This window comes from Prinia subflava, chromosome 5, assembly GCF_021018805.1.
Source record: "Prinia subflava isolate CZ2003 ecotype Zambia chromosome 5, Cam_Psub_1.2, whole genome shotgun sequence".
In the NCBI taxonomy this organism is placed as follows: Eukaryota; Metazoa; Chordata; class Aves; order Passeriformes; family Cisticolidae; genus Prinia; species Prinia subflava.
In genome coordinates, this window is record NC_086251.1 from 35,708,282 (window position 1) to 35,734,993 (window position 26,712).

The 26,712-nt window shown below is 46.5% G+C and overlaps 1 protein-coding gene across 1 annotated transcript; it reads left to right on the forward strand.

Moving 5' to 3' along the window:
- Positions 1-6,945: 6,945 nt before the first annotated feature.
- FOXG1 (forkhead box G1) lies at positions 6,946-9,668 on the forward strand. The gene has a single exon (XM_063397340.1). It carries the CDS (start codon positions 7,234-7,236, stop codon positions 8,611-8,613), a length of 1,380 nt encoding a protein of 459 aa, XP_063253410.1. The 5' UTR covers positions 6,946-7,233; the 3' UTR covers positions 8,614-9,668.
- Positions 9,669-26,712: the final 17,044 nt, after the last annotated feature.

Consider the following 26,712-nt stretch of genomic DNA (forward strand, 5'->3'; position numbering starts at 1 on the left):
AGATAAGAAGGATAGGGGAGGATGATGCGCTTTTGTAGGCCCTAAAATACGGATCCGCCGCTGACCCGGCCGAGCGCGAGAGCCGCGGACCGAGGGGTGCGGCGCTGGCGCGGTGCGGGGCCGGGGCCGGGCGGGACGGAGCAGCGGCGGGCGCGGCACGGCCAGGTAGGACGGGAGGATGGGCACCCCCGGCCCCGCGCCCGCATGCCCTTGGCGGAGCCACGGAGTGGGAACAGCGCCGGGAGAAAGACAGAGACCGTATCTGTCCTTCTGCCGGGAAGGGGTGGAAACCGGGGAGGGGGGGCGGGTGGAGGGGGGAAAGGGCATCTTTTCTCTCGAGTCACCGAAAAACTGCAAAACCAGATCCATGTGTCATTTGCCGAAGATTACGTTTATAGGAGGCTAAAGAGCTTTAGAACAACACCATGAAAATATTCGAGCAACAGTTTCTTAAGAGTCAAAGAGCAGCTAGAGGTCTTCTTCAAGCACTACTTGGGGTTTGTGTTGTTGGGTTTGTTTCCTCACCAGGTCTTTTTTTCCGCCTCCCCCCTCCCCCGTATTTTATTTAATATTCTTTGCTTCAATATCACAACGCCGACAAAAGCACCGGCCTAGTACGTTTTAATAGTAAACCCAAGAGAATACAAAATTATGTATTTAAACCGCGAGAACAGAACAAGGTTTTTAACTGTTCATTTCTCCCTTGCATTTTATTAGCGTCATTTGCATAACTCCGTAGATAATTCTTAAAGTATATTTTACCTTTTTGTTTGAATTCTGAATTAAGGAGAGGCATATACCTATGCCTATGCAGGTGTAATGGCTCTTTCCTGCACACTGGTGTATATCAAATAATATATATTATTATACAGTAGCGATAATAATATTAATAAATATTAATATTAAATAATACTCGTCCTATAATCGCTATTAAATAATAGCAATATTTAAGATCTAAAAAACCCGCAGATCTTCAAGTTGACAGTCAGTATAAAAATATTCTGTTCTGAAAAATTCTGGCAATGGCAGCTGAATACAATCAATCTAGTGGATGCTCTACACCGCCTAGATAGGCTTTCTGTGGATGGCATTCTACAGCTACAGGAATAAATAAATAAAATCTTCAGCTTTTAATTAAGGTGATTTAATTCATAGCTCTCCACTCAGCGTAGTCGCCGTGGGAAATGTATACTCCAATGTTTACTCGGATCTGTTTCTGTCACTATTCTGTCTTGTTTTACGCTTACGACATCAGCACAGCTTTCTGGCCCCTACAGCCATTGTTTCCCATTTCGACGTTCTCCGTTCAACCCCTGCCCGCCCAAGAAACTCCCTAAAGCTCAACAGGAGGAGAACTCAGTGCACTTAGTTTATTAATGTCATTGTTTTAACGCTACCTCTCCCTCAGTTGCGCAGGCTCGTCTAAGGTATACAGTGTCCCGGTGGCTGTTCCTTATGGTACAGTGCAGCTTCTCAAAAGATCATCGGATGGAGAAATTTAGCTCTTTTTGAAACATTTAAGTAACTGAGCAATTAGTTCTGAAGGGGAGGGGGGGGGGTGGAAAGGAGGGAGGGAAGACTCGAGAGCTTAAGTAAGGGGGGGAGGGGGGAGAGACACAACACGCTAGCCCGAAAACAACGGGGATGTGTATGCATGGGAGGCAAACTCAAAAGGTTTGTATTTAAAGTATGCTTGCAAGGTCTTCGGCACAATATGTGCTGCTGGCCTTAAAGGGGCACAGAGTGCCAATAACCATTAGTCATCCAGTAGGGACCTTTCATTACAGATTTATCTTTAGGGGGAGTTCTCCGAAGGGAACATAGCTGCGGATTCCAAACCCGGTCCAGTTCCATTTACACTGTGCGTACCTGCTGCAATAGAAGGGAGAGATACTTACCAGAGTTTCGGAAGTGCGCGGATAGCACCAAGGTCTCTGCGGTGCTCCTTTCCTCTGCGGATTACTGTCTTGCATCCGAGGCAGTTCCCAGTCTATATTTGATATTAACAGCCTCAAACACGAGGCTCTCCCATAGACATTTTTTTCCAGGGTTTTCAAGCAAATTTCTCGGTGCCACAATGTTATGATGGAAGGATGCTGAAATGACAGGCCTCGTAGACGCTTGTCTTAATCATCGGCTTCTTAATTTAGTTTTAGTGCTGTGGTTTTGTGTGTGTGTGCGTGTCTGCGCTTGTGTGCGCGCAAGAGAAGCCTCTGACAACCTGCAGCTTCCTAATGACTGACGAGGCAGGGCTGCTGCAGCAAAGTAACACTTCCCTGGTGTGAAGACCTCTTACTGGGAAGTTTAGTTCACTACTGTTCTCGCAATCCTAATCGTATAACTTGTAACTAAAACCCATGGAAGAAGGATATAGCATGCTAAACAGACTAACTTCTAATCACTAGAAGCTGTTGAGGATTAACTGGAAGCTGGCTAGAGGCGGACACCTAAACTTAAATCTTCAAATGCAGAGAGAAGTCTGGACCATTGAATGCTTCTTCCTCTCCCTCTCTGCCTCCATTCATCCAGCCACCTTCAGTCCCATTCACCCCTCTTCAAAATGTTTGACTACCTCTTTCTCTTTGTTAGCGCACTGCTCCGTCCCCATTCGCCATGCCTTAGCAGTAGGGTATCAGTATCTGCTGAGCAGTCCTTACCTTAATTCCCCAGGTAACTTGGAATAAATAAGGCAAGCTTATAGTCAAGGGGGAATAGAATTATATAAGCGTACATGGAGGCATTTACTGTACCGAATGCGATATTACTGATTGTTAAACCAAAGTGTCCGGACTCGTTTCATGGAAGCATGATGCCATCGAAGCTTGGTTATTAAATACCCTTTCTTCATGGCTGAATAAAATCTCATTCATTTCTTAAGCTGTCAGTACATTTTAGCAGCTTAACCGCCCTGAAAGAGCCCCAGAGTACAGAGCCACTATACCCGTGTGAAGGGGGACTGAAGGCTGAAGCTGGGGCGGGGGGTGGTGCAAGGGAATTACGCTGCATGCATTAAGTGTACATTGGAGAGGGTCTTTTATTCCTTTGGCCTTTAATTTAGAAACAAAATAAAAATTTAAAAAAAAAAGGCGGGGGGGAGGGTGGGGGCAGAAAAGTATGTGGTTGAAACACTATCCCTACGAGTTATACTCAAGAGCTGCATGGATATCGCTGTCGAATGGTACTTCAGCCAGGACTTTTCAGCTCAGCTATTAAGCCCCATCCTGACCCTGGAGCTGGATACTCCCAGCCCATCCCCGCCGCTCGGTTCGGTGGATCCGCAGCGTCGACGAGCCTGCAGGTGAAGCACCATTCACACTGCAGAGAGCCGGCTCCTCTCTGCACACTCACCCGCATTTCACAGGGCTGAGGGCTGTGAGCCTACACTCCGCGCAAAAGCTTCTGTTCCAAACACTCCACAAAACCTTCCCTGTTAGAAAATGCTGCCATGAGGGACTTTCTTAGGAGAATTCGGGTTTAGCCAGAGTTGAGCGGTCAAACCTGCCGCTCATGCAGTGCCCTGAAGCACAAAGGTACCACTGAAGTGGACTGGTGTTCGGGGCAGAGCTCAGGAAGGAGCTGGCATTAGAGCAAGACTCCCACATTTCCAAAGTAAATATCTCTAGCTTTATAAATGGTGCATTTTCTGCCAAAGGGGAAAAAAAAGAAAAAAAAAAAAAAAAAGAAAGAAAAAAAAAAAGTGCCTCGTAAGTTAAAGTCCAGCAGAAATTGTAATTGACGTGGCTTCTCTTACATATCCTTTTCCCTCCTGTAAACAATGAATTAATCTTCATGGACTTAGAAAGATATGTACTACATATTGGACAAAACATTTCCTTTTTTGGTAGAACTGTATATCCATGGCATTAAAAAAACTATAAATCCTAAGTTTGTGCACAGGGTTTTATTCCACACCCGTGACAAATGACTGAATGTTAAATCTAGATCATCAAATGTTTTTAAAGTGTGCTTCTTGCAGTGTTAGCCTTTTGTTCAGAAATGCAAAAAAGATAAAACTTCTCTTTTCTTCCCCACTACATTTTCATCCCTGATCACAACACAAAGTAAACTCAGCTTTGACCTAAGAAACACCTCAAGGCATTAAAATTTCAACAGGCAATGTCAGTGTTACATTAAACAAGAACTCCTCCAGTTCGCTACAGAGCTGGGATTTGAATAAAACGTTCAATGTTAACAAACAATACACACGTTTGGCACTTTGTGTATTAAATGGATCAAAGAGATTTGATAAGGCACAATACACCATTTGTACAGACCTGATTGAGTTAATATAATATCAGCAAATTTTACAACGAAATGAATCTGTTTCTTTTCTTTGTGTTTAAAACCAGCACAGATTACAAATTTTAATGATCTGAAAATGTTTGGTATACAAAATCATGCTTATTTCAGTATTAGCAAAAACACAAGAAATTTTTCAACACAAACACCCAGCTGTGTCTATTTTAAAGGCAGTTCAATGACAGCTTGCACTTATGAGCATGCAATCAGCTAATTTCGCTTTTTTTTTCTTCTGTGTTAATCAACACTTTCCTTCCTGCATATCAGAGTACAAATAGTATAGTTACTCCACATCAGTAAATGTTTACGTAACCTGTCCTTTCTCAAGAATCTGGTTACACCGAATCATTACATGCTAGACCGAATAGGAAAACGCACTGGGCCCAGCCACCCTAATGGGATCCTAGTGCACCATAATGACACATATTAGTTAATGATCATCATAATCATAATAATATGCAGGAAGCTTACCTTTCCTCTTACCCCTTGCCATGGTAGAGTCATATAATATCCTCCCCATTGCACTCTTCTTCAAGAAATCCCATACATTGACTTCAGTGTTGAGAAACGAAATAATTATAAATTGTCACGATTTTAAAAAACCAACAACCTGAAATTCTAAAAAAAAAAAAAAAATCCAAACCCAAACAACAAACAAAGGAAAAAAGAGTGGTTGTTGATCATTAACTTGTGTGTGTGTGTCAGTAGCAACCTGTTATGAAATTGGTTAAATAAATACAATTGTGGTAAGGTCATTCGAGGTTAATCCAATGCACAGAGTTCATGCCATCCTCAATTGCAATTGTTTATTACCGGTCCATTTTACTTGTCCTCGTTATTTACTCTCTCTTTCTCACACTCGCCTTTCCTCCCTCCCTCGTACACATACATACACATAAATAAAACGCACGTCTGCACAGAACTACATTCATTGCATTGTGCTCTAACCTGAATTTCCTTGGGATAAATTGTTTTATCTGGGGTTGAGCTGCACGTATTGTTTCTACGGAGCATCATTTCCTCCAGCACAAACGTGAAGCAGCTTAACGCGGTGCTAGGCGTTTGCCACAGCTTTGGTCTGAACGCGATCAGCACGCTCTCTGTCCATAACACTTCTCCTTCTCCTTTCCGAGTAAGAAAGCTGCGCGATGTATCTCACTTTGTTTTCCGCTTGATTTTTTTGTTCCCGTGCTGACAGTAAAAAACGATATGCGGTGGACGATTAATACGCAACCCTTTGGTCCCGGCAAAGCGCAGCCGTAAGCCCGAGACTATATCACCGCGTCTACTTGTGGAAAGCGGCGGTGCCAGACCCTTTCCCTGCCCCTGGAGCATCCGGCCCGCTGCCGCCCGTCCTACCCCTTCTCCCAGCAAAACCAGAGCCCGCGGAACTCAGACCCCGTGGCCAGGCGCAGGGCCCGGCCCGGGCCGGCAGGAAAGCGCAGTGTCGATTTCATGGGCTACCAATACCAACATTTATTTTGTACGCCTGACGCGCGGCCTGCGCGCGGCCGGCTCGGCCGGCCCGGCAGCGCCAGGGAGGCGCAGGGCGCCCGGCGCCACCGCCCGGCTCTGGCGGCCGCGCAAGGGAAGCGGCGTCCAGCGGGAGAGCGCGGGGTTGAGAGGGCGGCGGCGGGCAGGGATGAGCCAAGCCCGGCTCAGGCCGCCGGTGACACGGGGCAAAAGCAGGGGAGGAGATGGGCCGCTCGTTCCCGAGCCTCCCAACTCACAGTCCGGAGAGCGGCGGGCACGGCCCGAGCGGGCCGCGGCAGACCCCGTCTTCCCCTGGCAGGCCACGGGCAGAGGCGTCCGGCCCCCGGCCGCTGCCGCGGCCCGGGCCCATCCTGCCGCCTGCGTCCCCTCTGGACGATTGTTTTGTTTTCTCCCTCGGTAAAATAACAAACAGAAATAACCGGGCCTGGGAAAATAAACTCGCCGAGCGACTTCGGCGGGATCCAAAAAGTAGTACCTCCACCGCCGCGATGTGCCGCGGCCGCTTCACCCACCCGGCCTCCCACCCCGCCTCCTCCGTCGCCAGAGGAAGGGGCAGCTCGTGGCAACTTGAGTCGGCCGGAGGAACTGGGGGAGCGGGCGGCCGGGCCGGGCCCGCCGCCGCGGGCCGGGCGCGCGTTGTTCGGTGCGGGGGGATTTGTGCTGGCGGCGGCGGCCGGGGGGGCACGGGGCGGGGGGCGCGCGCACCGCGCGGTGATGCGCCCCTGCGCCGGTATCCCTGCGCCGCGGGAGCCGCGGCGGCGGCGGGGGCGGGGCGCGCGGGGCGGGGCGGGGCGTGGCGGCGCGCCGCCATTGGCCGGCGGGCGGGCAGACGCGCGGGCACGCCGCCGGCCCTGATTGGGCGGCCGGTGGGAAAGGTTAAACCAAAAAATGTTTTACAGCCCCGGTGCGTGCCGGCAGCTCTGAAATTAATTGCGGCCGGGGCGGGCTGTATCGCCCGTCTGCCTCGCTCCGCGCCGGCCCGCGGCGGCTGCTGCTCCCTCCTGCCTCCCCCTGCGCTGCCGTGCCGGGGGAACCGGGCACCATGAAGTAGCTTTTTTTTTTTTTTTTTTTTTTTGGTGTGTGTCTGTGTTTGTGTGTTGTTGCCTTTTTTTTTTTTTTTTTTTTTTAGGTTTCAGAGGGTTTTTTCCCGTTTTTACCTTTTTTTTTTTTTTTTTTTCCTCCGCTCCGACTCGGTTTGATTTTTCTCTGATCGGTGATTATTATTACTATTATTTTTTTCCCTCCCCGGCGGTTCCTGTCCGTGCTACATGACTTGCCAGCGCTTGAGACTGCGGTCCAACTGCGCTGCCGCCGCCGCCGCCACCGCCGGTGGTGCCGCCGCCGCCTCGGCCACCGCCACCGCTTCGGCCGCCGCCTCCGCCGCCGCCCCGCGCGCAGCTCCCTCAGCCGCCGCAACTTTCCCCCTCAGACTAGTGTGTGATGTTGGACATGGGAGATAGGAAGGAAGTGAAAATGCTGCCGAAATCCTCCTTTAGCATAAACAGCCTGGTGCCCGAAGCCGTCCAGAGCGACAACAACCACAGCAGCCACAGCCACCACAACAGCCACCACCCCCATCACCACCACCATCACCACCACCACCACCACCACCCGCCGCCGCAGCAGCCCCAGCGAGCGGCCGCAGCCGAGGAGGAGGACGAGGAGAAGGGGCAGCACCTCCTGCCGCCCCCCACCGCCACCGCCTCCGGCGCCCTGGAGGTGGCCAAGGCGGACATGCTGGCGGGCAAAGGCGAGGCGGGCGCGGCGGTGGCGGCGGCGGCGGAGCTGGAGGAGAAGGAGAAAGCGGCCGAGGAGAAGAAGGGGGCGGCGGAGGGGGCCAAGGACGGGGAGAGCGGGAAGGAGGGGGAGAAGAAGAACGGCAAGTACGAGAAGCCGCCGTTCAGCTACAACGCGCTCATCATGATGGCCATCCGGCAGAGCCCCGAGAAGCGCCTCACTCTCAATGGTATCTACGAGTTCATCATGAAGAACTTCCCCTACTACCGGGAGAACAAGCAGGGCTGGCAGAACTCCATTCGGCACAACCTCTCGCTCAATAAGTGCTTCGTCAAAGTGCCCCGCCACTACGACGACCCGGGCAAAGGGAACTACTGGATGCTGGACCCCTCCAGCGACGACGTCTTCATCGGAGGCACCACTGGCAAGCTCCGCCGGCGCTCCACCACCTCTCGGGCCAAGCTGGCCTTTAAGCGGGGCGCCCGGCTCACCTCCACCGGACTGACATTCATGGATAGGGCAGGATCCTTGTACTGGCCTATGTCCCCCTTCCTCTCCCTGCACCACCCCCGGGCCAGCAGCACTTTGAGTTACAATGGGACCACGTCCGCCTACCCCAGCCACCCCATGCCCTACAGCTCAGTGTTGACTCAAAACTCCTTGGGAAACAACCACTCCTTTTCCACGTCTAATGGGTTAAGTGTTGATAGACTAGTCAATGGAGAGATACCTTATGCCACTCATCACCTCACAGCAGCAGCTCTGGCCGCCTCAGTGCCGTGTGGCTTGTCAGTTCCCTGCTCCGGCACCTATTCCCTAAACCCCTGCTCTGTAAATCTCCTAGCAGGACAGACGAGTTACTTTTTCCCCCATGTTCCTCACCCTTCAATGACTTCTCAAAGCAGCACTTCAATGACGGCCAGGGCAGCCTCCTCCTCCACGTCGCCACAGGCGCCCTCCACTCTCCCCTGTGAGTCCTTAAGACCTTCTTTGCCAAGTTTTACAACGGGACTTTCCGGAGGACTGTCTGATTATTTCACACATCAAAATCAGGGGTCTTCTTCAAACCCTTTAATACATTAACATCCATGGGATCAGACTGTAAGTGAACATTTTACACACGTTTGCATTGTAAATGATAATTAAAAGGAAAAAAAAGCAAAACAAAAAAGTCCAGGTATTTTTTATTAAGTCCCCCATTTTCTGTACGTTTGTTCAGTCTTTAGGGTTGTTTATTATTACACCAAGGTGAGGAGTGTCAGCAAGGTGCAATGTGGGGAGATTGCATTGTAGACTATGAAGTTTGGAAGACGAAATTATAGTAGAATGTGTATCTAAATAGTGACTGCTTTTGCAATTTTTTACTCAAATATGATAAGTCTATCACTAAAAGCCGCCCGATTCTCCATGTTTGCAGTATTATAAGTTATCATGGATATGTCGGTGGGTGCAGACCTTGAAAGAAAAAAAAAAGACAAACCACTAAATTTATGAAAACTATAAAAAAACCCCTTAAAACATAATTTGTATTTAAGCAGATTTAATACTGAAAAATACCCAAGATCTACTTTTGGCCATTTATTATTTTATTATTTTCTTTACCGAATTGCTTTTTTTCTTTTTTTTTTTTTCATTTGTTTGTTTGTTTACTTTTAGACCAAAGATTGGGTTTTAGAAAATGCACTCAGTGTACGAAGTAATTTAAAAAAACAGCAACATTATTTCAGTTTGCAGCACTGCCCGTTCAAATGAATCAGAAGGGGACAAAATTACTGATTGCCTTCAGTTTGTGTTGTGTATATTTTGATGTATGTGGTCACTAACAGGTCACCTTTATTTTTTTTTCTAAATGTAGTGAAATGTTAATACCTATTGTACTTATAGGTAAACCTTGCAAATATGTAACCTGTGTTGCGCAAAAGCCGCATAAATTTGAGTGATTGTTAATGTCGTCTTAAAATTTCTTGATTGTGATACTGTGGTCATATGCCCGTGTTTGTCACTTACAAAAATGTTTACTATGAACACACAGAAATAAAAAAATAGGCTAAATTCATATATACTTGATAGTTTTTTTGTCTCTTTTATTAACCCTAATGTGGCAGAGGCTTTAAAGTTACAGTGAGATCAGAGCACTGCTTATTGCACAGTCCACCATTTTTCGTATGCTCCTTTCTTTCTCCCCCCGCCCCCTCCCATGCTGTCTTTAACTGCAGCATTTTCAAATGTAAAGGATCAGGGTATTTAATAGAACACCGTGGCCACTATTTTGATGTCCATTTTGGGGCAGAACTCTTATAAAGTCTGTTTTTAAATTGTTGGTAGGAGGTAGGGTGTCTTGCTAAAATCTGTCTTACGCTAAAAATGCTTAACATTGCATATGTATGCATATATACATACATACATGTACAATTTAAGTATATAAGCACACATTTGGAAAAAAAAGCCAAGGTGCATTATTGTATAGGTACGTATTTTTCCTGCAATCTCTGAAATGCATTCAAAGACTTATTCTCATGAAAGAAATTGATTTCGTCTCTATGGTGACTCGAGATATATTAGCAAAGGATGTGTGTGTGTGCCTAGACGCATACACATATTAGCTATCATACCATCGTTTGACCAAATTTAGCAAGCTATGATATGCATGTGTATAAAATATGACCCTTATGTTCAAGGAGCACTCTTCCGGAAGTGTCCGGGGTGTCTGTATTTCTGTCCTTTCGTGCTGCAGCCCCTGTGGCTGTAGGGTTTGTGCGAGTAGCGGTATTTTCGGCCCGGGCGGGGGGCAGGAGCCCAGCGCGCTGAGGTGAAGGCGCGCTCCATGCTGGGGAGGCAGGGCGCCGGCCGGCCCACGTGACACCCGGCCCGCATACCGATGTTTAAACCTTTTAGGGGGTAAAAACAGCCTGGCAAACAAACAAACAAAGGAAAAGCGTCAGCAAATCAAACCTGTATGGATGCGCCTCAATGTAAAGTTTTGGAAAGGAGCTCTTTTTCTCTCCTTCAGAGCCTGCTGAAGCCCAGTAACTCACGCAGGCGTGCCTAAGAAAGCTCCGTTGCCCGGAGAATCGATCCATTAGTTTTGAGGGGGCAACGCTGCTAGTAATTTTAAGAAGCATTTAATCCTTGAAAGAATTGGTGTCTTGATGAGTTTAAGGAAGCCTATAAAGGCCACAACTCTTGAAAATAATTAGAAAACTTGTGCAAAAGGTTTAGGAACTAATTGGATCCCGCGGTGAGTCCGCAGAGGACAAGTTGTTCATTTGTTACGTTTGTAGCCTAAACTGAGCTTTGCAGCAGTGCAATAAATCGGCGACTGCTCACAATAGGCCCAATGAAAAATAATCTCTAGGTCGGAGATGTTATCGCAAACGCTTTAAAGAGCTTATCTTTAAAAGACAGAAAGGAGGAAGAAAAAGAAAAAAAAATTCCGGGGGTTGAATAAAGAAGCAATAGAAAATCTGAATTCTTGCAAACAGTGTATTGTCGTGCTGAAAAAATAAGGGGAAGAAGAGGGGATCTCCAAAAAATAAGTAACACATAAACAGATGCAAACAGATCTACAGGAAAGTGGGAGAAGTGAAAGGTTAGGGATGAGAGATGGGACACCCAGCTTTGCACTGTGTGGGGGAGAACGAGAGAACTCTCTGAGAGTCTGAGCTTTCACTCTCACTTCTGCAATTCAAAATTAATCATCACTATGAGAAAACGATTGCTTTGTTTGGGAATGGAGAGATGATACCACCACTTGGAAGCTCCTACCCTCCCCCATTTTCTTGACTCTATTGTCATTAAAACAGGTGATGTAAAAATACTAAAAATAAAACTCTCTTCCAAAAAAATTATCGGAAATAATAAAATGCAATAGGTGTGATTTAAATTCTTGAAGCCTAAAGACCCCATTCTGTTTACTAGTGCCTAAACAACTTAAAGAGCAGCATCTGCTGCATCTGACAAGGAAAATGATTTATTATTTACCACTTGCAACTGGTTGTATACTGTAGGAAATCAAATAGCACCTACGTAAAGTATTATTTTGTTTGCGATGTAAAAAAAATCTGCTGTCAGTGTACTGGAAAGAGGAAAGAGACAGATCAGGTTGGAGGAAAGCACAATCTCGCCATGTCAGAGTTTGAGGTTGGCTAATAAGCATTAATTAGATAAGCGTGATGCATAATAATTCCTGAAAAGGGTAGCCTTGATGTATGTCTCTCCAGACTTAGTTTAAGACAGCACTCGCTCCCAGAGCTCTCCTTTAGGCTCGGTGTTGCAAATTATTGCCTAAGGAGTTCAGGTGCCGCAGACTTTTCTCTCTTCCTCTTACACCAGGGGCAGGGGTGGTTGCTGAGCTGGAAATTTATTCACGTTTCCATACACATGTTACCAGGAATCAGACTATTTTTGTAAAGGAAAAAAAAATCCAACCCAAAACAAAAATAACACAAATAAATTGCTAAAGTTGTCATGGATAGTATCAGGACTGCTAAGGCCCCAAATATGTCTTTACCTCTGGCTGCTCCTCAGCCAAAGAAACCCTTTTGTTCGCTGAGGCTGATCTTTGCACAGGCTCGTTCGGCACTGAATTCGAGGTGGTGGTTTGTTTGTTTTTCTTTTTGTTGTTGCTTTATTGCTGGGGGGGGGGGGGCGGGGGGGTGGTGGTGGATTTTTTGGTGGTGATGATGGGTATTTTGTGGGGGGTTTTGTTGTTGTTGTTGTTGTTTTTAGGGGGGGGCGGTTTAGCATACAGTATTTCTGTTATATGATACTTGTTTCCGCGGTGGTTGATATGTCAAATCCTCAAGCTAAGCTTTTAGGATTTTTAGCCATGCACATTTCTAGAATGATGCGGTGTCTTAGCGTCGTTTCTTTTGCGTTTCCTCATTTAGAGTGTTTATGGGGGACGAGCGGTCTTTATGGAATTAAGGAGCTATTGTTATATTCTTAGTTGATGTTTGAGGTGATTAACTTTGCTCGCGTAGATCGTAGGAGAAGAAATCTGCTCATCAAGAAACATCCAATTACGACTTTAAGGCTGCCTTCTCAAACATGTTTGAAGCATAATAAACAGTAACTCGAATTTTCAATGCGATATTTGGCCAACCAATTTTTGTCATATTTTAGACATCTTTCTTTTGTTACAGTAAAATATCATCCATTATGTGGAATGTATTCTTACGAAAGGGTTTAAAAGTAAGTGAACAAAAATGTAATTTGACCTAAATGGCACAAAAACTACTGTTTGAGGGTGTGACTTTTTTTTAATCTGATACTTGAAAAAAAATAGTTTAACCGGGACGTCATTTTGCTCTTTATAACTTCTTCTGATGATTATTAAGATTTATGTCAGAAATTATGATTCAGGTACACACCCCCTCACCACTTGTGTTAATATGAGGTCTCAATCACCATGTATTCAGTACTCACTCAAGCAAAACTCCCACTGAACTCCGGTTACGTTTTGACTGAACCACATCAGAGTTTTGCTTAGGAAAGAACACTGAGCAAGACTCCTTTTATTAGCGACTTTATTCTTTAATTGTTGTATTTTCCCTTAGGATGGGAGATAAACAAACAAACAAGTCTGCCTGTAGATAATCACTGCTATTGCTCTTAATTCTGTGACCGCGAGTAATACACCCGCCCGAGAAAGTAGGTTCGCATATATCGTACGCGACTACAAATTCAGCGATTGGCAAAAATATGTATACATACATATAGACACACACAGACTGCAGAGGTGTCTATTCATTGCACTAGTGTCTGTAGCAGCTTCTCTGCTTTTCTCTGCACCGAAGAGTTCTTGTTTTTAATAGCTCCCCCCCCTCCCTTCCGCCGCGTGGTGAAGGTGCCTGGGTAAATGGGTCAAAAACTCGTGGGCAACTGGGTTAGGAAGAGGTGAAGGTGAAGATCAATAGAGGTTTTAGGGCTGGCTGTATCTGTTGTGCTGGGTTTGTGTGACTGTGCCCAGAGGGCGGAGTTCCTGCACATTCCTACCTCACCGGAGAACCTGCCCTCAACTCCACTTCAGCTACTCCAGAGAGATGGGACCCTCCAGAAGAAACCTGCCCAGCAATCCTTCCCGCCAGAAGGGTAGGTGCACTTCAAGAAAATCTTCCCTACCTCTTATCCCCACGGGCAGATCCATGTGATACGAATGAACAGAGATGACAGACTTCTGTCTAAATGTACAGTTTCCCCGTGTCCCCGATAAACAGACCGCCCGTGCAACCGAAGCACAGTTTCGAAGCACCAGTCACACCAAAACTGCGTGTGCCTAATGTCAGGATTTTCGCTCTCTCTCTTCTTTTTTTTTTTTTTTTTTTTTTTTCTTTATTTTTTTTTCCCCTTTTTTTTCTTTTCGGTCTCTTCCTCAAAGTGTTTCCTCCCCCGGCCTTCCCCCTCCCCCTCGGGCTCTTTCGTTTCAATCGGTAAGTTGGAAGTTTCTTCGCCGGTTTAGCAGTTCTTGCGGTTAATCTGTAGATATTTTAGCTTGTTTTGTTAACGTGCTCTTTGTTTTCTTGTTTGCCACCAATGTCAGAGAAAGTCACACGGGTGCAATGTTGTGTTTTCCTTTTTTAAGATGCCTGGAGAAACTGCCTCTACCTGCCAGAAAGGCGCACGATGGCACTTGGGGATAGGAGTCCTCCGACGGCACAGGGTGAGTGCGGATTTTACTCCTCTTTTACACTCGGCAATCAAATAACTTCATGCGCGACTTTTGGCCGCTGGTACCAGAATGGGAGAGAGCGCCATGCCCGCAGATCCCTGAGCGTGCTCTGCCTTTTTGGTCACAGCACGGAAATATTACGGAGGCTAGGCAAAGTTCCCCTCCACCACTCATGTCGGGTAGAAATTTGGTCCTTTATCCATCTCTGCTATATGAAAGACGATTTTAGCATGGCGGGTATAGGCGGATTCTGTAATGAATTATTTCTAAAAATTCTGAGCTTGTCATTTGAGAAAAAGCTACAGGCTTATCGCACCTTTCAGGGTTGTGTAAAGAGTGCTAATATTCCTAAATTTCCAGGAAAGCGACTAAATGCCAAAATTTGGGGAGATCGAGGAAAGGGACCTTGCAAAGAGCAGTAGTGGGCTGGGTTTTGCTTTGAGTGCTCCAGTGAAGAAAATGCTCCCTTAAAAGGGATCACGGACAACGTTCATGTCCATGAGAGAGGCACTATCCCTTTGTCTTCCCGCTCCCCAAATTACAGGACTGCATTCTGTGTACGTGGAGATTTACGTGCCGAGATCTCGGAATAGGGGCGGAAGTTTAAACGACTGATAAAACTGATGTGCTCAGTGTGCTCATCCTTGAGGGTGGGGGCAGGCGCGCTGGTGCGTGGGCAGGACCCGGGACGGGGCCCTCCGTGGACCGACTTGTTCTCCTTTTGCTGTCCTGACGTGGAGGAGGGGAAGAGCCACTGCTGGTGTCCCACCCGGCGGATGGCTTTGACCCCTTTGCTTATGCCATTTTCGACCTCATGAAAATAATTAAATTTTTTAATACACAGCAAGTTGAGTTTTCCGTGGCGCTGTGCTTGGGACACCTCAGCGCGGGGCGTAGCGGTACTGAGCGCTTGTCTCTTTGGCGTGGCAGAAACCGGCCCCGGTGCAGGGAGACGAGCGCTCGCACACGCACAGCACACGCCGGCCGTGACTCGTGACGGGTCCGCCGGTGCAAACCTGCCCGGGACGGCCCCGTGGGTGCCGCGGGGCACCGCTGGAGCCGCCCAAGCCCTGCGCCGCGGAGAGCGGCATCCGCGCCGGCGTATCCTCGGGACGGCAGGCACCGGCGCCCCCAGCCCCCGGAGCCTTCCCGGCGCAGGCGAGCGGCCGTGCCCGCACACGCGTGTCCGCGGGGCCCGGAGCGGCGGCGGCGCTGCGCCTCCCGCGGCTGGGGGCGCTCTTGGCCCGCGGGAGAGCCGCCCCGCCGGGCCCGGCACCGACAGCGCTGCGCCCGGCAGCCCGTCGGTCCGCTCGGGGCCTCTCCCGCCACACGGCGACCCCCGCCCGGCCGCAAAACCGCGGCTTGCAGGCGGCGTTCGTGCTCGCAGAGCCTGAGCCCGTGCCGCCTCCCTCCCCTCTGGAAGTGAAGTGTCCTTCTCCGAGCAGACTTGGCGTTGCGTTCTTCTAGCTCCCGACAGACAGATGTTGCCCTAGGCAAAGGCGTTTAAAGTCCTCTTCCCAAGAACTAGTCCAAGATGATCCGATCCAGTAAGAGGATTGCTAAACTCACCTCTCGCTCCGCCGCAGCAAAACAAACGAGGGAAAACTTGAAAAACAAAGAAAATAATTAAACTGCCAAAATAAACAAATAACCAAAGCAACTACCAGCAACCTCGCCTCCTCCCCCTCTTCAATACGGTGTAACAGAATACAGTATCCAGGCTAGCGAATTAGACTGAAAGCGAGCGGATTTGCTGCTCTCAGTAGAGGAAATGAATGCAAAGTCCATTTCAAAGAATTATCTCTAGGGAGTCCTCCAAGTGTATTTGGGGTTATCCGTGATTTGAGAGGAAAGACTAAACGAGAGGGGGTCTGAGAAAAGCCTGCCATTGTCACCCTACCCTAAGGTGAGTAAAGCATCCCTGTAAAGCTAGCTGCAAAGAACTGCTTAACCTAAGCCCGAGAGGTGAAACCTCTCCTCGCCCGGAGCCACCTGACCGGGGAGCCTGAATTTCGAACTACAAAGGCGGCACGAAGCCTGGGCTCTCTTGGGTTGATTTTTTTTTTTTCTTGTTCTTTTCCCGCGGTGGGGAATTTAGAGCCCTTTACAAATGGTTTCGCAGGGGCATATTTTACAGGGAAGTAGAAACACGTGAAAGGAGCTCTTCCCCTCCGGGGCGCTCCCGGCAGCTCTCCCTTGACGGTGGCGGAGGACCAGGGTATGCAGCGGCCGGCCCACGGGGGAGACCTCTCCGAGATCCCCATTAACTTGGAGGCCCTCCAAGCTGAGCGTTTGCCCTGCACTGTTCGCTAGTGGAAGGAAGAGAACCTCTCTCCGTCGCCTCTCGACCCCACACCCCCACCTTGCTTGCTTTTACTCAGAAATTATCTCAAGTATTTAATATTAGCTAGTCTGCTAAGTTAATTATATCCAAGAGGGGACATATACCTGCCAAAAAAATCTGGCCGAAGCCTGGCTATAGAGTAAAGAAAGAGGAACCTTTTCTCAGCCTCAGAATACAATCAGGGAAAAAAAAGAAAAAAAAAAAAAAAAAAAAGAAGAAAGTTGTTTTCTCATTAAAAAATGTGCATAATCTCATCGTGAATCATAGCGTGTCCCAAAAGGATGCAATACTTTTATAAATTAAATACGAGTAATATTTACTGGTTACCAAACTGTTCTTTTGAATCAAAAATCTTGGCAATGCTATATTATAAGTTGCATTTCAAAGCTTTTTATGATGCTTGCACACCCAAACACACTTTCATCCCCACACCGATATATTTTCTAATGGGGATGATGGCTTTGATTAGACTTTTCCCTAGACACCGAAAAAAAAAAAAAAGCTGGAAAAGCTGGGACAGATTATTAGGGATGTCTATGGGGGAGTATGGTTAAGCACATCACATAATCATTTATATATTTAATACTGAGGCTCATAGGGTTCACAACACGCTGGTGATAAGTAAATCTCCTTTTAGATTTCCGAGCTGCACTTCTGATGGCGAATGAATCTAGAGGATTCTAAATGCAGTCTAGATTTTGTACTACACTCACAGTGGTACAAAATGTCAAGGGTAGTTTTATTGGCATATAGTATACACACACTCATATGGGTTTATGAGAAAACAGATGAGAATTCTGCAAATAAAAATGGCATTGTTGTTTCATCAATGAACTTTCCCCTCTGTATTTATCTTTCTATAGCTATACATATACACGTGTGTGTATATATATATGCATGTATACGTTTGTCCGATCTTTCCTGACTGTGAAGGTGCCATTTAGCATTCATCAGAAAAGGCAGCTCTTTCCTTGCTTGCTTGTTTATTCTGTTTGAGCAAAGTTGTTTGTTTTGCTGGGAAGCATTAGTTGCCTTTAGTTATGTCATCACTATCATTTGTATTTAGAAGGAAGGGTAGGACTTATTATCTCTATTTTTATTACCAAATCAGTGAAGGTAAAAGTACTAATAATTAAATACAGATCTCTGATTGCAGGTTGGAACAGCAAAATCGATTGTCTCTTCATCAATAAGACAAGTGTTGAGTAGCTTGCTATTGATTAGTATGTTTATTTATGCAGATCTTTAGGTATTTGCTTACATATTTCGGGTTCTTTGTCTGCTAATTATTATACCACATTGGTTTGAAAGAAAGAGCTTAGACTGGGAAACACACTTGACAGAACCATTCTTAGCTAACCTGATAGTGGATTATTGCAATCCAATAAGTTTAACAAATTACTTATACGTGCTTGCCTTTCGAGCAATTAGGAAACCGTTTCAGATTAAAATCCCTTGTTGCATTCGGGGTCGGTTCTTTCAAATAAAAGGGCATTATGTTTAGATATTTTCCAAATGAAAAATGTGTTTCTGGATCCGCAGAGGCTGAACAGGAGCTGATGTGCCTTTCGTCTTCCGGGCCCTTAGGTTCCTTTGTACGTGTAAAACACCTTCCCAACAACAGAGCGGCCCCTGGGGTTTCCTCATAGATGGAATGTAAGGAGGTAATCTGAATATCGAAATCAGGAATCGATATATTAAAAGAAAAAAACCTACCAAACCAAACCAAACAAAACTAAACTAAACAGAGGGATCGGCATCCAAATATCAGAGTGCTCGAAGCAGGCGGTATTTTGTGTTGCTTTTTTGCCTTATGATTTAATCGGTCCAAAAGGAATGGCCCCAGCCTCTCTGCTAAACAGTCTATTTTCCAGCCATCCCCTCTCAGGACCCCGGAAGGCTGACATTTTGATCTATTTTTTTAACACACTTTCCCAGCCGACACCCGCGTTTTCTTTCGCAGCCGTTCCGGAGAGGACTCTGCTTTATCAATATCTTCCTCGCACGGCTTCGGCTGTGCCGACACAGGCACCTGGGCGCGGGCAGCAGGGCCAGCCGGCGGGGCCGGGGTGAGCGCCAGGTGCCGCAGGGAACGCGGCTCCGCAGCCCCCGCCGCCCCGGCCGCCGCTCGCCCGGGGAGCCACGGGCCGGGGAGCGGCACCAGGACCCATGCGCCGTGCTGAGCCAGTGCTCAGCCCTTCTTCACTTATCTTCCTCGTCCTTTGCTTTCGGCAAGTTTTTTTTTTTGGCGGGGGGGGTGGGGGGGAGGATTTTTTCCCCTCTTTTTTTACCTCCAGGAACTGCTGCTTTACAACCTGTAGAGATAAGACAGCCTCGCATCAGATGATCACAGAGATAAGTAATCTCTCCCCTCGGCCAGTGGTATAGCTGACCGTATGCTCTTGAATCTTAGAGCGCTAAGTCTTTCCTGTGAATGAACGAGAAAACACTCGACAGGTCGTGAATAATCGTTTTAATGAGTGTGTAAAAGCGTGCGACGGGGTGCACGGAGCTGTCGGGTTAAACAAACAACTTGTACCCTGACGAAATCCGATTGTTAAAGTGCAAAGTGGTGTCAGTCCAATTTCCATCCCAGTTCTAAAAACCACAGATCTAAGTCGCGGGAGTCCAATTTTCCCCATTAAGAAAAATAACAATATTTTCTGAACGTAACTGCGATCGTTCCTAATGTTTCGCCTTTGGCGAAAAAAGACCAGTTGCATATCAGAGGTACAGAAGCTATTTTTATTATTTTTTGTTATTTTTAAAGACGATAGTTAAAAAGTGTGTATTTGACGTTTTCCTAGATATTATCAGATCAATGCGGTAAATATTTTCCTTTTTTGTGTGTCCGTCGCCTCCCCCTCCGTATGTTTTTTTTTTTTTTTTTTTCACAGATCACTGGAGGCAAACATCGAATTAATTGGATCTCAATGACTGAGGTTGGTAACTTTGTATTGAACTAAGGTTATCTCTGTCATAGTGTTCAGGTGTTTACAAGACATTTTAGGAGTCTCTAGAAAAGGTAAATCCAGTCAATCCATACGATAAAATTAAAAGGGTGTTAAAATATTGCACACTCCAAATCCAAGTTATACTGCCCTTGTGTAGAGAGATAACACTCTATGGGACTGTAATAATCTATCTGGAGATTATAAATTCGGAAAAAAAATGAAGTATTTTTTTGTTGTTTGAGGTGGGGTTTTTTTTGTCTGTTTGTTTTATTTTGTTGGGTTTTTTTAAAGCCTGACATCGGAATAGCCATGTGTGTTTCCTGTACAACTAGAGGGCCTTCCTTGCACTATTTTGTAAACGCAAATACCACTCTTCTAAGCCCAGTGATTATTTTTTCAAGGTTAGTAATTACGCATATTTCTAATGTTTATTGTTGCTGAAGACTTTCAGACCGACTTCAGGTCTGACATTTTCTATGAAGAGTTGTTTTCAGATGTGTCCTCCCTTTTTTTTGAAAGTATCGGCTTGAGCGAAGTGAGGTGAGGCAAGGCAGCCCCAGCTGGACACTAATGCTTTTTAAAGTTTCTCTGCTCTCCCAATTAATACTCCATTTTTCAAAAATAATATGACATTGGAAAATGAAAGATATGACAAGACGTATTGCTAAGCTATGGACATAATGGGGACCCAATGCAGTGGCATGAATGTGAAATTTACTTTTGATACTTGTGGAAGTCGAATCTGGCCATTCATGAACTAGATAGGAGGACACTCCTATGGCATATGGCATTGGTCTCAAACTGATTTCCAGCATTCACAGTATTTTGAGTTAAAAGATAGTTTTTGGGTTTGGCTTGGGGTTGGGTGTTTGGGTTTGGGTTTTGTTTTGGCTTTGACTTTTTTGGGGGGGGGAGGGGGCGGACGTTGTTTGTTTTTTTCCTCTTTTGTTTGGTTGGTTTGGGGTTTTTTTCCTCACAAAGATAGTTTTGTGTTGTGCTTTAGAAACGATGTAGGCATTGAGAACAGGTATCAGTGAACTTCGTGTTCCCAAGCATTGCAGAATCATCTTTGTACATCTTCCTCTGAAACTGGGGATAGAAAGCAAAGAGAGAAAGAAGTAAAGAGAGGGAGAAAGGGAAAGAAGGGGGAAAGACAATTCAGCCCCACTGGATTAGGAAGCAGATCTATAACTAATGAACCATAAAATCTTGTAACAGTATTTAACAAGCATCTGACGAACGTTTTGGGCATTTTCAAACATGGCTTTGTTCAGACTATATGACTTGAAACACATCATTTCCCGGACCAGTGTGAACGCTGGAGACTCAAAACCAAAATGTTCCCACCGTTTTCCTTAACTCTCTGAGTGAGAAGAAAAGGGACATAGGCTCAGTCCCAGGGAGGAAAGAGAGAGGAGAACGAAAGACAAAGCACAAGGACATGTGCCTCCGGAGCACAACAGGACAGAAGCCTGAACCCTGAGAACTAGGGAACATTTCTCACCCCCCTGAAAGACTAATGCCTTCCTCCTGCAACTGCAATTTCCTTTGCAACAAAACTGTGTATTAAATGGGCATGGTGGATAGTAAGGACCTATCAGTTTCCTGCTGTAGTTCTGCTAATAAATAAAATTCTAAGTGTTCAAAACACTCTATCTGTCACATTCACAAGATAGGTACTGTAAATTCCTGTTGAAAATATACAAACAGAGATCCAAGAGGTTGCCTCTGTTTTTGTATCTCTCTCTCACAAGAAATGCACTATCAAAACATTAATTATATTTGAAAGGGAACAGATTATTTGTTTGAGAAAGAATTACATTCTTGAATTTATATTCCACGCAGACCTCTCCTCCTGTCTGCTGAGAGGGTTGAACTGTAAATCTGTCTCAAATTATTTACCCCTAAAATGTAAGTAGGTGTGTCACATTAGAGTAGTAGAGAGATGGGAGATAATCTGTAGGTGCTTTTAGACACCTCTGTGGGATGGGTCGTTAGGGAATGTCGAAATGAACACGAAATTGCAAACCTAACGTGAAGAACATACACGCTTCTTCTTTGACAATGAAAATACAAAGGCACATAGACTTGCAGAGTTGAACCTAGTTAGCTATTAAACACGATGACTCACGGGAGTTTGGGCCCGCAGTTTCTTTATGTTTAGTTGGCTTTGCTTTGGGTTTTTGTTTTGTTTGGGTTTTTTGTTTGTTTTGTTTTTTTTATAATGCTTTCATGCACATCTTGTGGTAGCCGATAGCTGAAAAGCTACTAACCGTGTGGTGAGTCATCACTTAAGGCAACAGAAATCTCTTAAAGATCGTACCTTCTTTCATGCTTTAAAAAACACTAATAAAATGTTAAGAGGTGCTCTCCGTACCTTTACCTTTCTTCTGAGAAAAAAAATAGTGATTTAGTGGGACTTCCTTAGGAGCTCTTGAAACACTCTCCACGATGTCTGCTTTTTCCGCTCTCCGCTAACCAGACCTTCAGCATTTCCTACCTCAGACGCCATTAGCTATCTCAGCAGCACCGTTCTCCAGCATCGCAAGTGTTTTGGCAGTGTTTTGGATGTGAACAGTCCGGTCAGAAAGTTTTTTGGTGCTGTCGTGTCATGCTTGGGGAAACTCGTCACAGAATGGTTGCCCTCAGCTTGGGACCCGGGGAAGCTGCGTTAGCACTAGGTCCTGCAGAGCTGAGCCCTTTTCTCTGTATTCCTGTATTTCTTGAGCCCTGGGAAACCCAAGCCATGGGGCCTGAAGGGCGGTCGCAGGGAGCACGGGAAGGTGGGGGTGGGCGGACTTTTCTGCCTTGGATGTGCCTGGGATGTGCTCTCTCCCTGATTAGGTATCTGTGGAGGAAGAAGGTGACGTGACGAGAAAAGCCTGACAGCCAAAGTGGGAACTGTCCGGGAGAAGGATCCGTGATGAATGAGGTCTGCGAAGTCATGATGCACAAGCAGCACAGGACAGACAGTGTGCTGGCATCAAATGCCGGGTTTTGTTCGCCAGAACCATAAAGAAAAATGAGGGGAGGGGGGAGGGGGGCTGAAGGTGAGGTGGGGGAGGGGGATCTTGGGGAAGGGGTCAGTGAGGATTGGGAGTGAGAGATCGGAGAAGTTAGTGGCTGTAATGTTAGCATGCGCTCATCGTCTCCTCGGGAGAAGAAACTGCGTTTGTCAAATGGGCTGGAGCCCTGACGGGAGGCAGAGGCGCCGTCGGAGCGCTCCGATATGCGGCTATGAAATGTGGATCCCGACCGATTCGAGGGACAGTAGTTTATGCAATAATCTGTCCCAGAATTTTCCAGGCAGATGTCCTGGCTTAAGTCAGGCTCTTCGATAATCGCCGACTCATCGTAGGGAACAAGTTCTGCCCCAGGGTAGGGGATGGGATGGAAAAGGCTGTTGCGACGTCGGAGAGACATTACTACATAAACTAAAGTCCTACTTAAAGTGCAAACATTATTTCATTTCTGGAGTAATTTCGTGCATAACTGGAGCTTCTTCCTCGGGTTAGGCGGGAAGGGCTGTCGTGGACGAGCCTGTAACTTCTTGAATTGTTTTTGACCGTGCACTGTACTGCCACAATGCCAATAAACGCTTTAAACGCGTCCTACTAGCGGCCATCAGACGCTGCGGCCCCTCAGGCACGGTCCTAAGGAGATCCGGCCCCGGTCGGGACCGCTGGGTCGCTCCCTACCTTCGGGTGTCTTGGTGTTCTGGGAAAAAGTGGCTGGGTGGGCCGGGGTGTGTTGCACTGACCCCCGGGTTTTGTTTCCTCGGAGGGGCCGCTCTTGGCTCGCAGGCGGCCGCAGGGGCAGGGGCAGGGGCTCGCCTCGTGTCAGCGGCTGCAGGGTTTCAGCACTGGGAGTTTGGCGGCCGGACAGCCCCGCATGGTCTGTGCCGGACTTAGAGGCTGCCTGCGAGGAGACACAGCTCTCCCAGGCACGGATTCTCTGGCGGATGGATGGCCCGTATCGCTCAGCCCTTCAGTGAATGCCAGCAGATGGATGCAAGTAAACCTCGGCGGTGCTCCCTGGCCGGACACGGACCCAGGGTGTGAGAGGGTTGGCCATCGTGCAGAGCCTATGGGCTGCTGTTCACGGCCGACAGCTGTAACAGGGAGGAGGAACGAATCACGGGTGCTCCCAACTTTCACGGCAGCAACGGGAGCACGGCAAGACCCCAAAGGCTCCTGAGAGAAAAGCCAGAAAAAAAAACCAAACAAAAAACAAATAAACACCCCACCCCCGCCAAAAAAAAAAAAAAAAAAAAAAAAAAAAAAAGCCACCCACTATCACTACACACGTACACACGTATTGGGAGAATTCAAATATCTATGTAATGTTATTAAAAATAATAAAATCCCAGCAAAACAAGGGCTCTCTTTTAAAGGAAATCTGAGGAGTGCAGCGAGCTAAGTGAAAGCTCTGTTTTCAAGGCAAGGCAGGATTAGTTCCCTGCACATAATAGCCAGTGTGTAGGAATTGCAAATGAACATCACCAGCAGTGCTGGAGTTACCCCCCTTAAATTAATATCTAGCTGGCTTCCCTGCACAACGTGCAAATAAAACATATATTTCTATTTCCCCCTACTTTAATCCAAGAAACTCCTTTCCCGGGGTAGCCAGTCAGCAGTGGAGGAATTTGGGTTAACGCCCCCCAGACCTGTTTTGCGGGTTAAAAACCCCGTCAACAAAGCAGCCCCGCGCGGTGCCCGCCGGCCGCACGGACAGGGCTGAGCCGCTCTCCGGCCCCGCCGCCCTGCCCGGGCCGGCCCCGCCGGGCGGGGCCCCTCGGCCGCGCTCCGTGCGCCGAGCTGAGCCCAGCCCTCCGGCCCGGCACCGGGCGTGCGGGACGGGAGGGTAATACATCCGATCTCCCGCCGCAAAGAGGGGCGAGAGAGAGTGCTGTGAGCTCCAGGGCTCTTTCAGACACTTCAGAAATTAATGGGGGAGGGGAAGGGACTAGGAAGGATAGATGCATTGGAAACGGTAAAATAAAAACATGATGTGAAGATATATTTACTGTCAGCTCAGAGCCAAAACATTTATGCTCCCACGCCTTTTTTTTCTTTTTTTTTCTTTTTTTTTTTTTTTAGCAAATCGGAACTTAAGTGATGCATTTTAATTATTTTAGGAAAATAAGCAAGAAGGCTCTTTTGCAGAGTCTAAATAAATAGCAGAGTGCTCTGTGCTGATGATGTCTCTGGCTCATGATGGCCTCATCTATCCAGCCACTACTGTGAGCTCTGAAAACCTGGGAAGAATGGTGTGTAACTGGCAGTTTCTGAAGGGAACTATCCTTTATTTTTAGGGTTTTCTGAAACAGAAAATGCAAAGAATTTTCTGATCCTCTGAGAGGTGAAAAAGGACCAATATTTTCCTAAAGCTTCAGCTCAGCATTGTTTAGGCCTTATGAGAAAAGCAATTTTCCTTATTTTTCAAATAGTTATTTCAACTCCTTGCAAGTAGTGGGAAAAAGGTACACATTGCCCTAAGGGAGAAGACATTGGATGCCTTGCAGTCTCTGAGATCAGCTCAGTGATTTCTTTTTCTCCTCACTCCCCTGTCCCTCACCAATCCTCAACTTTGATCTAAACCCTGACAACTTTCTCCCTGCATACAATGTGTCCCTAATCTTCAAAGATTGCACAGACCTTCCTAAAGAGAGTGATAGTCAGAAGAGGCACTTTTTATGTTGGGGAGAGGGGAGGCGGATAACCTTACTTCACCTAGAAGTAGTCCCTATTTGATTGTAATTGGAAAAAATCCAAACCCCAAAACCCACCCCCTAAATCCCAAACAAAAAATCAAGCACAAAACAAACCCCAAAGCAAGTGAGAACACAGCGAAAGAGAGCATCTTCATGTTAACATTCGAAGAAAATAATGAATCAGTGTGGTTCAGTTGTAGGGAACATCAAACCACACACACACAGGCAGCAGAAAATATTAGTCATCATCTCGGTAGTTAAAAAAAATCAAATCAATGATGGGTTTCAGTTCTCTACAGGAACACCTAAAATATTTAAGACCAGCAGGGATTATTCCACAGTTTTCTTTTCAAACAGGATGTCTTTTCTCATCTTTATTAAAGGTTTTCATAATGTTTCTCTTGCTCCTGTCCTCTACACTGCCTTCCATTTAGGGTTAATTCTGTCACTCAGAGATAGTATCCTGTTCCTGTCAGCTCAAATGAACTCAGTGAAAAGTTCAGAGTACTTACAGGCAAACGCCTTTCTTTCTCTTTGTAATGTGTTTGTATTGCGTCTTCAAGATTTGTCTATGGAAAGCCCAGAGTTATGACTTTGGAGTCTGTGCCATCAGTCTGAGTGGTGCGGAAACTGTAAAAAAAGGTAGGGGTTGGAAAAGTCCCATTTTTTGGTTCCTGATTCAAGCAGAACAGCAGTATCAGCAGCAGCAATGTTAAGACTCTATCAAGGAAAAAAAGATAGAAGGAAGAAGAAAGAAAGCCTAACAGCAGTGAAAGAAAGCAAGTAGAAGTGTTTTCAGAACAGAATGGTACTACTGATTTCCAGCCTAAGTGATTCCTACCCCAAAGATGGAGCAGACCACAGCTTGCAGTACCCAGAAAGGTGACAGGAGAAAGCAGCGTAGGTCTTTGGGTGTCTGATCAGGCTGTTTTGCAGCATGTGAACCCACCTTTGCTAATGTCTCTAAGAGTTTTTTTGACACATGCCCTTATAAGCAAAGCAGAAAAGTGCTCGCTGCCTTGTTTCCATGTAGACCCTAAGGATATCCAGACTTTGTCTGTAAAATTCCACCATGATCCCTACTGAAACTATGAAATAGTGTTGTTGGTTTACAGGAAACTTGGGCATCAGGACTTGTGTAAGCAGGTGTGTCCAAGTAAGCATGTATGAGAACTAGCTGCCTTGTTGGCTCCAAAGAACCACCTCGCTCCCCCTACAGCACAATAGAATTCCTGACACTTCATGTGTCAGGAATTTTCACTCCTGTTCTGCCAGAGTCCATCGAATCTTTGCCTCCCTGCCTGATGGCCCTGAAATATCACTGGAAGAAACAGACTAACAATAAAAAGCTGTAAAAAAATAGGTTTAAGTGGACTTGAAATGTTCCTAATTGATGGAAACAGGTGGAAAAGATTTTTGAGATAATTTACATAAATGTTGGTAGTCCCATGGATCTAATCATTCAATGTCAAGCCTGCAGTCCCCTCCCCCCCAGAGATTA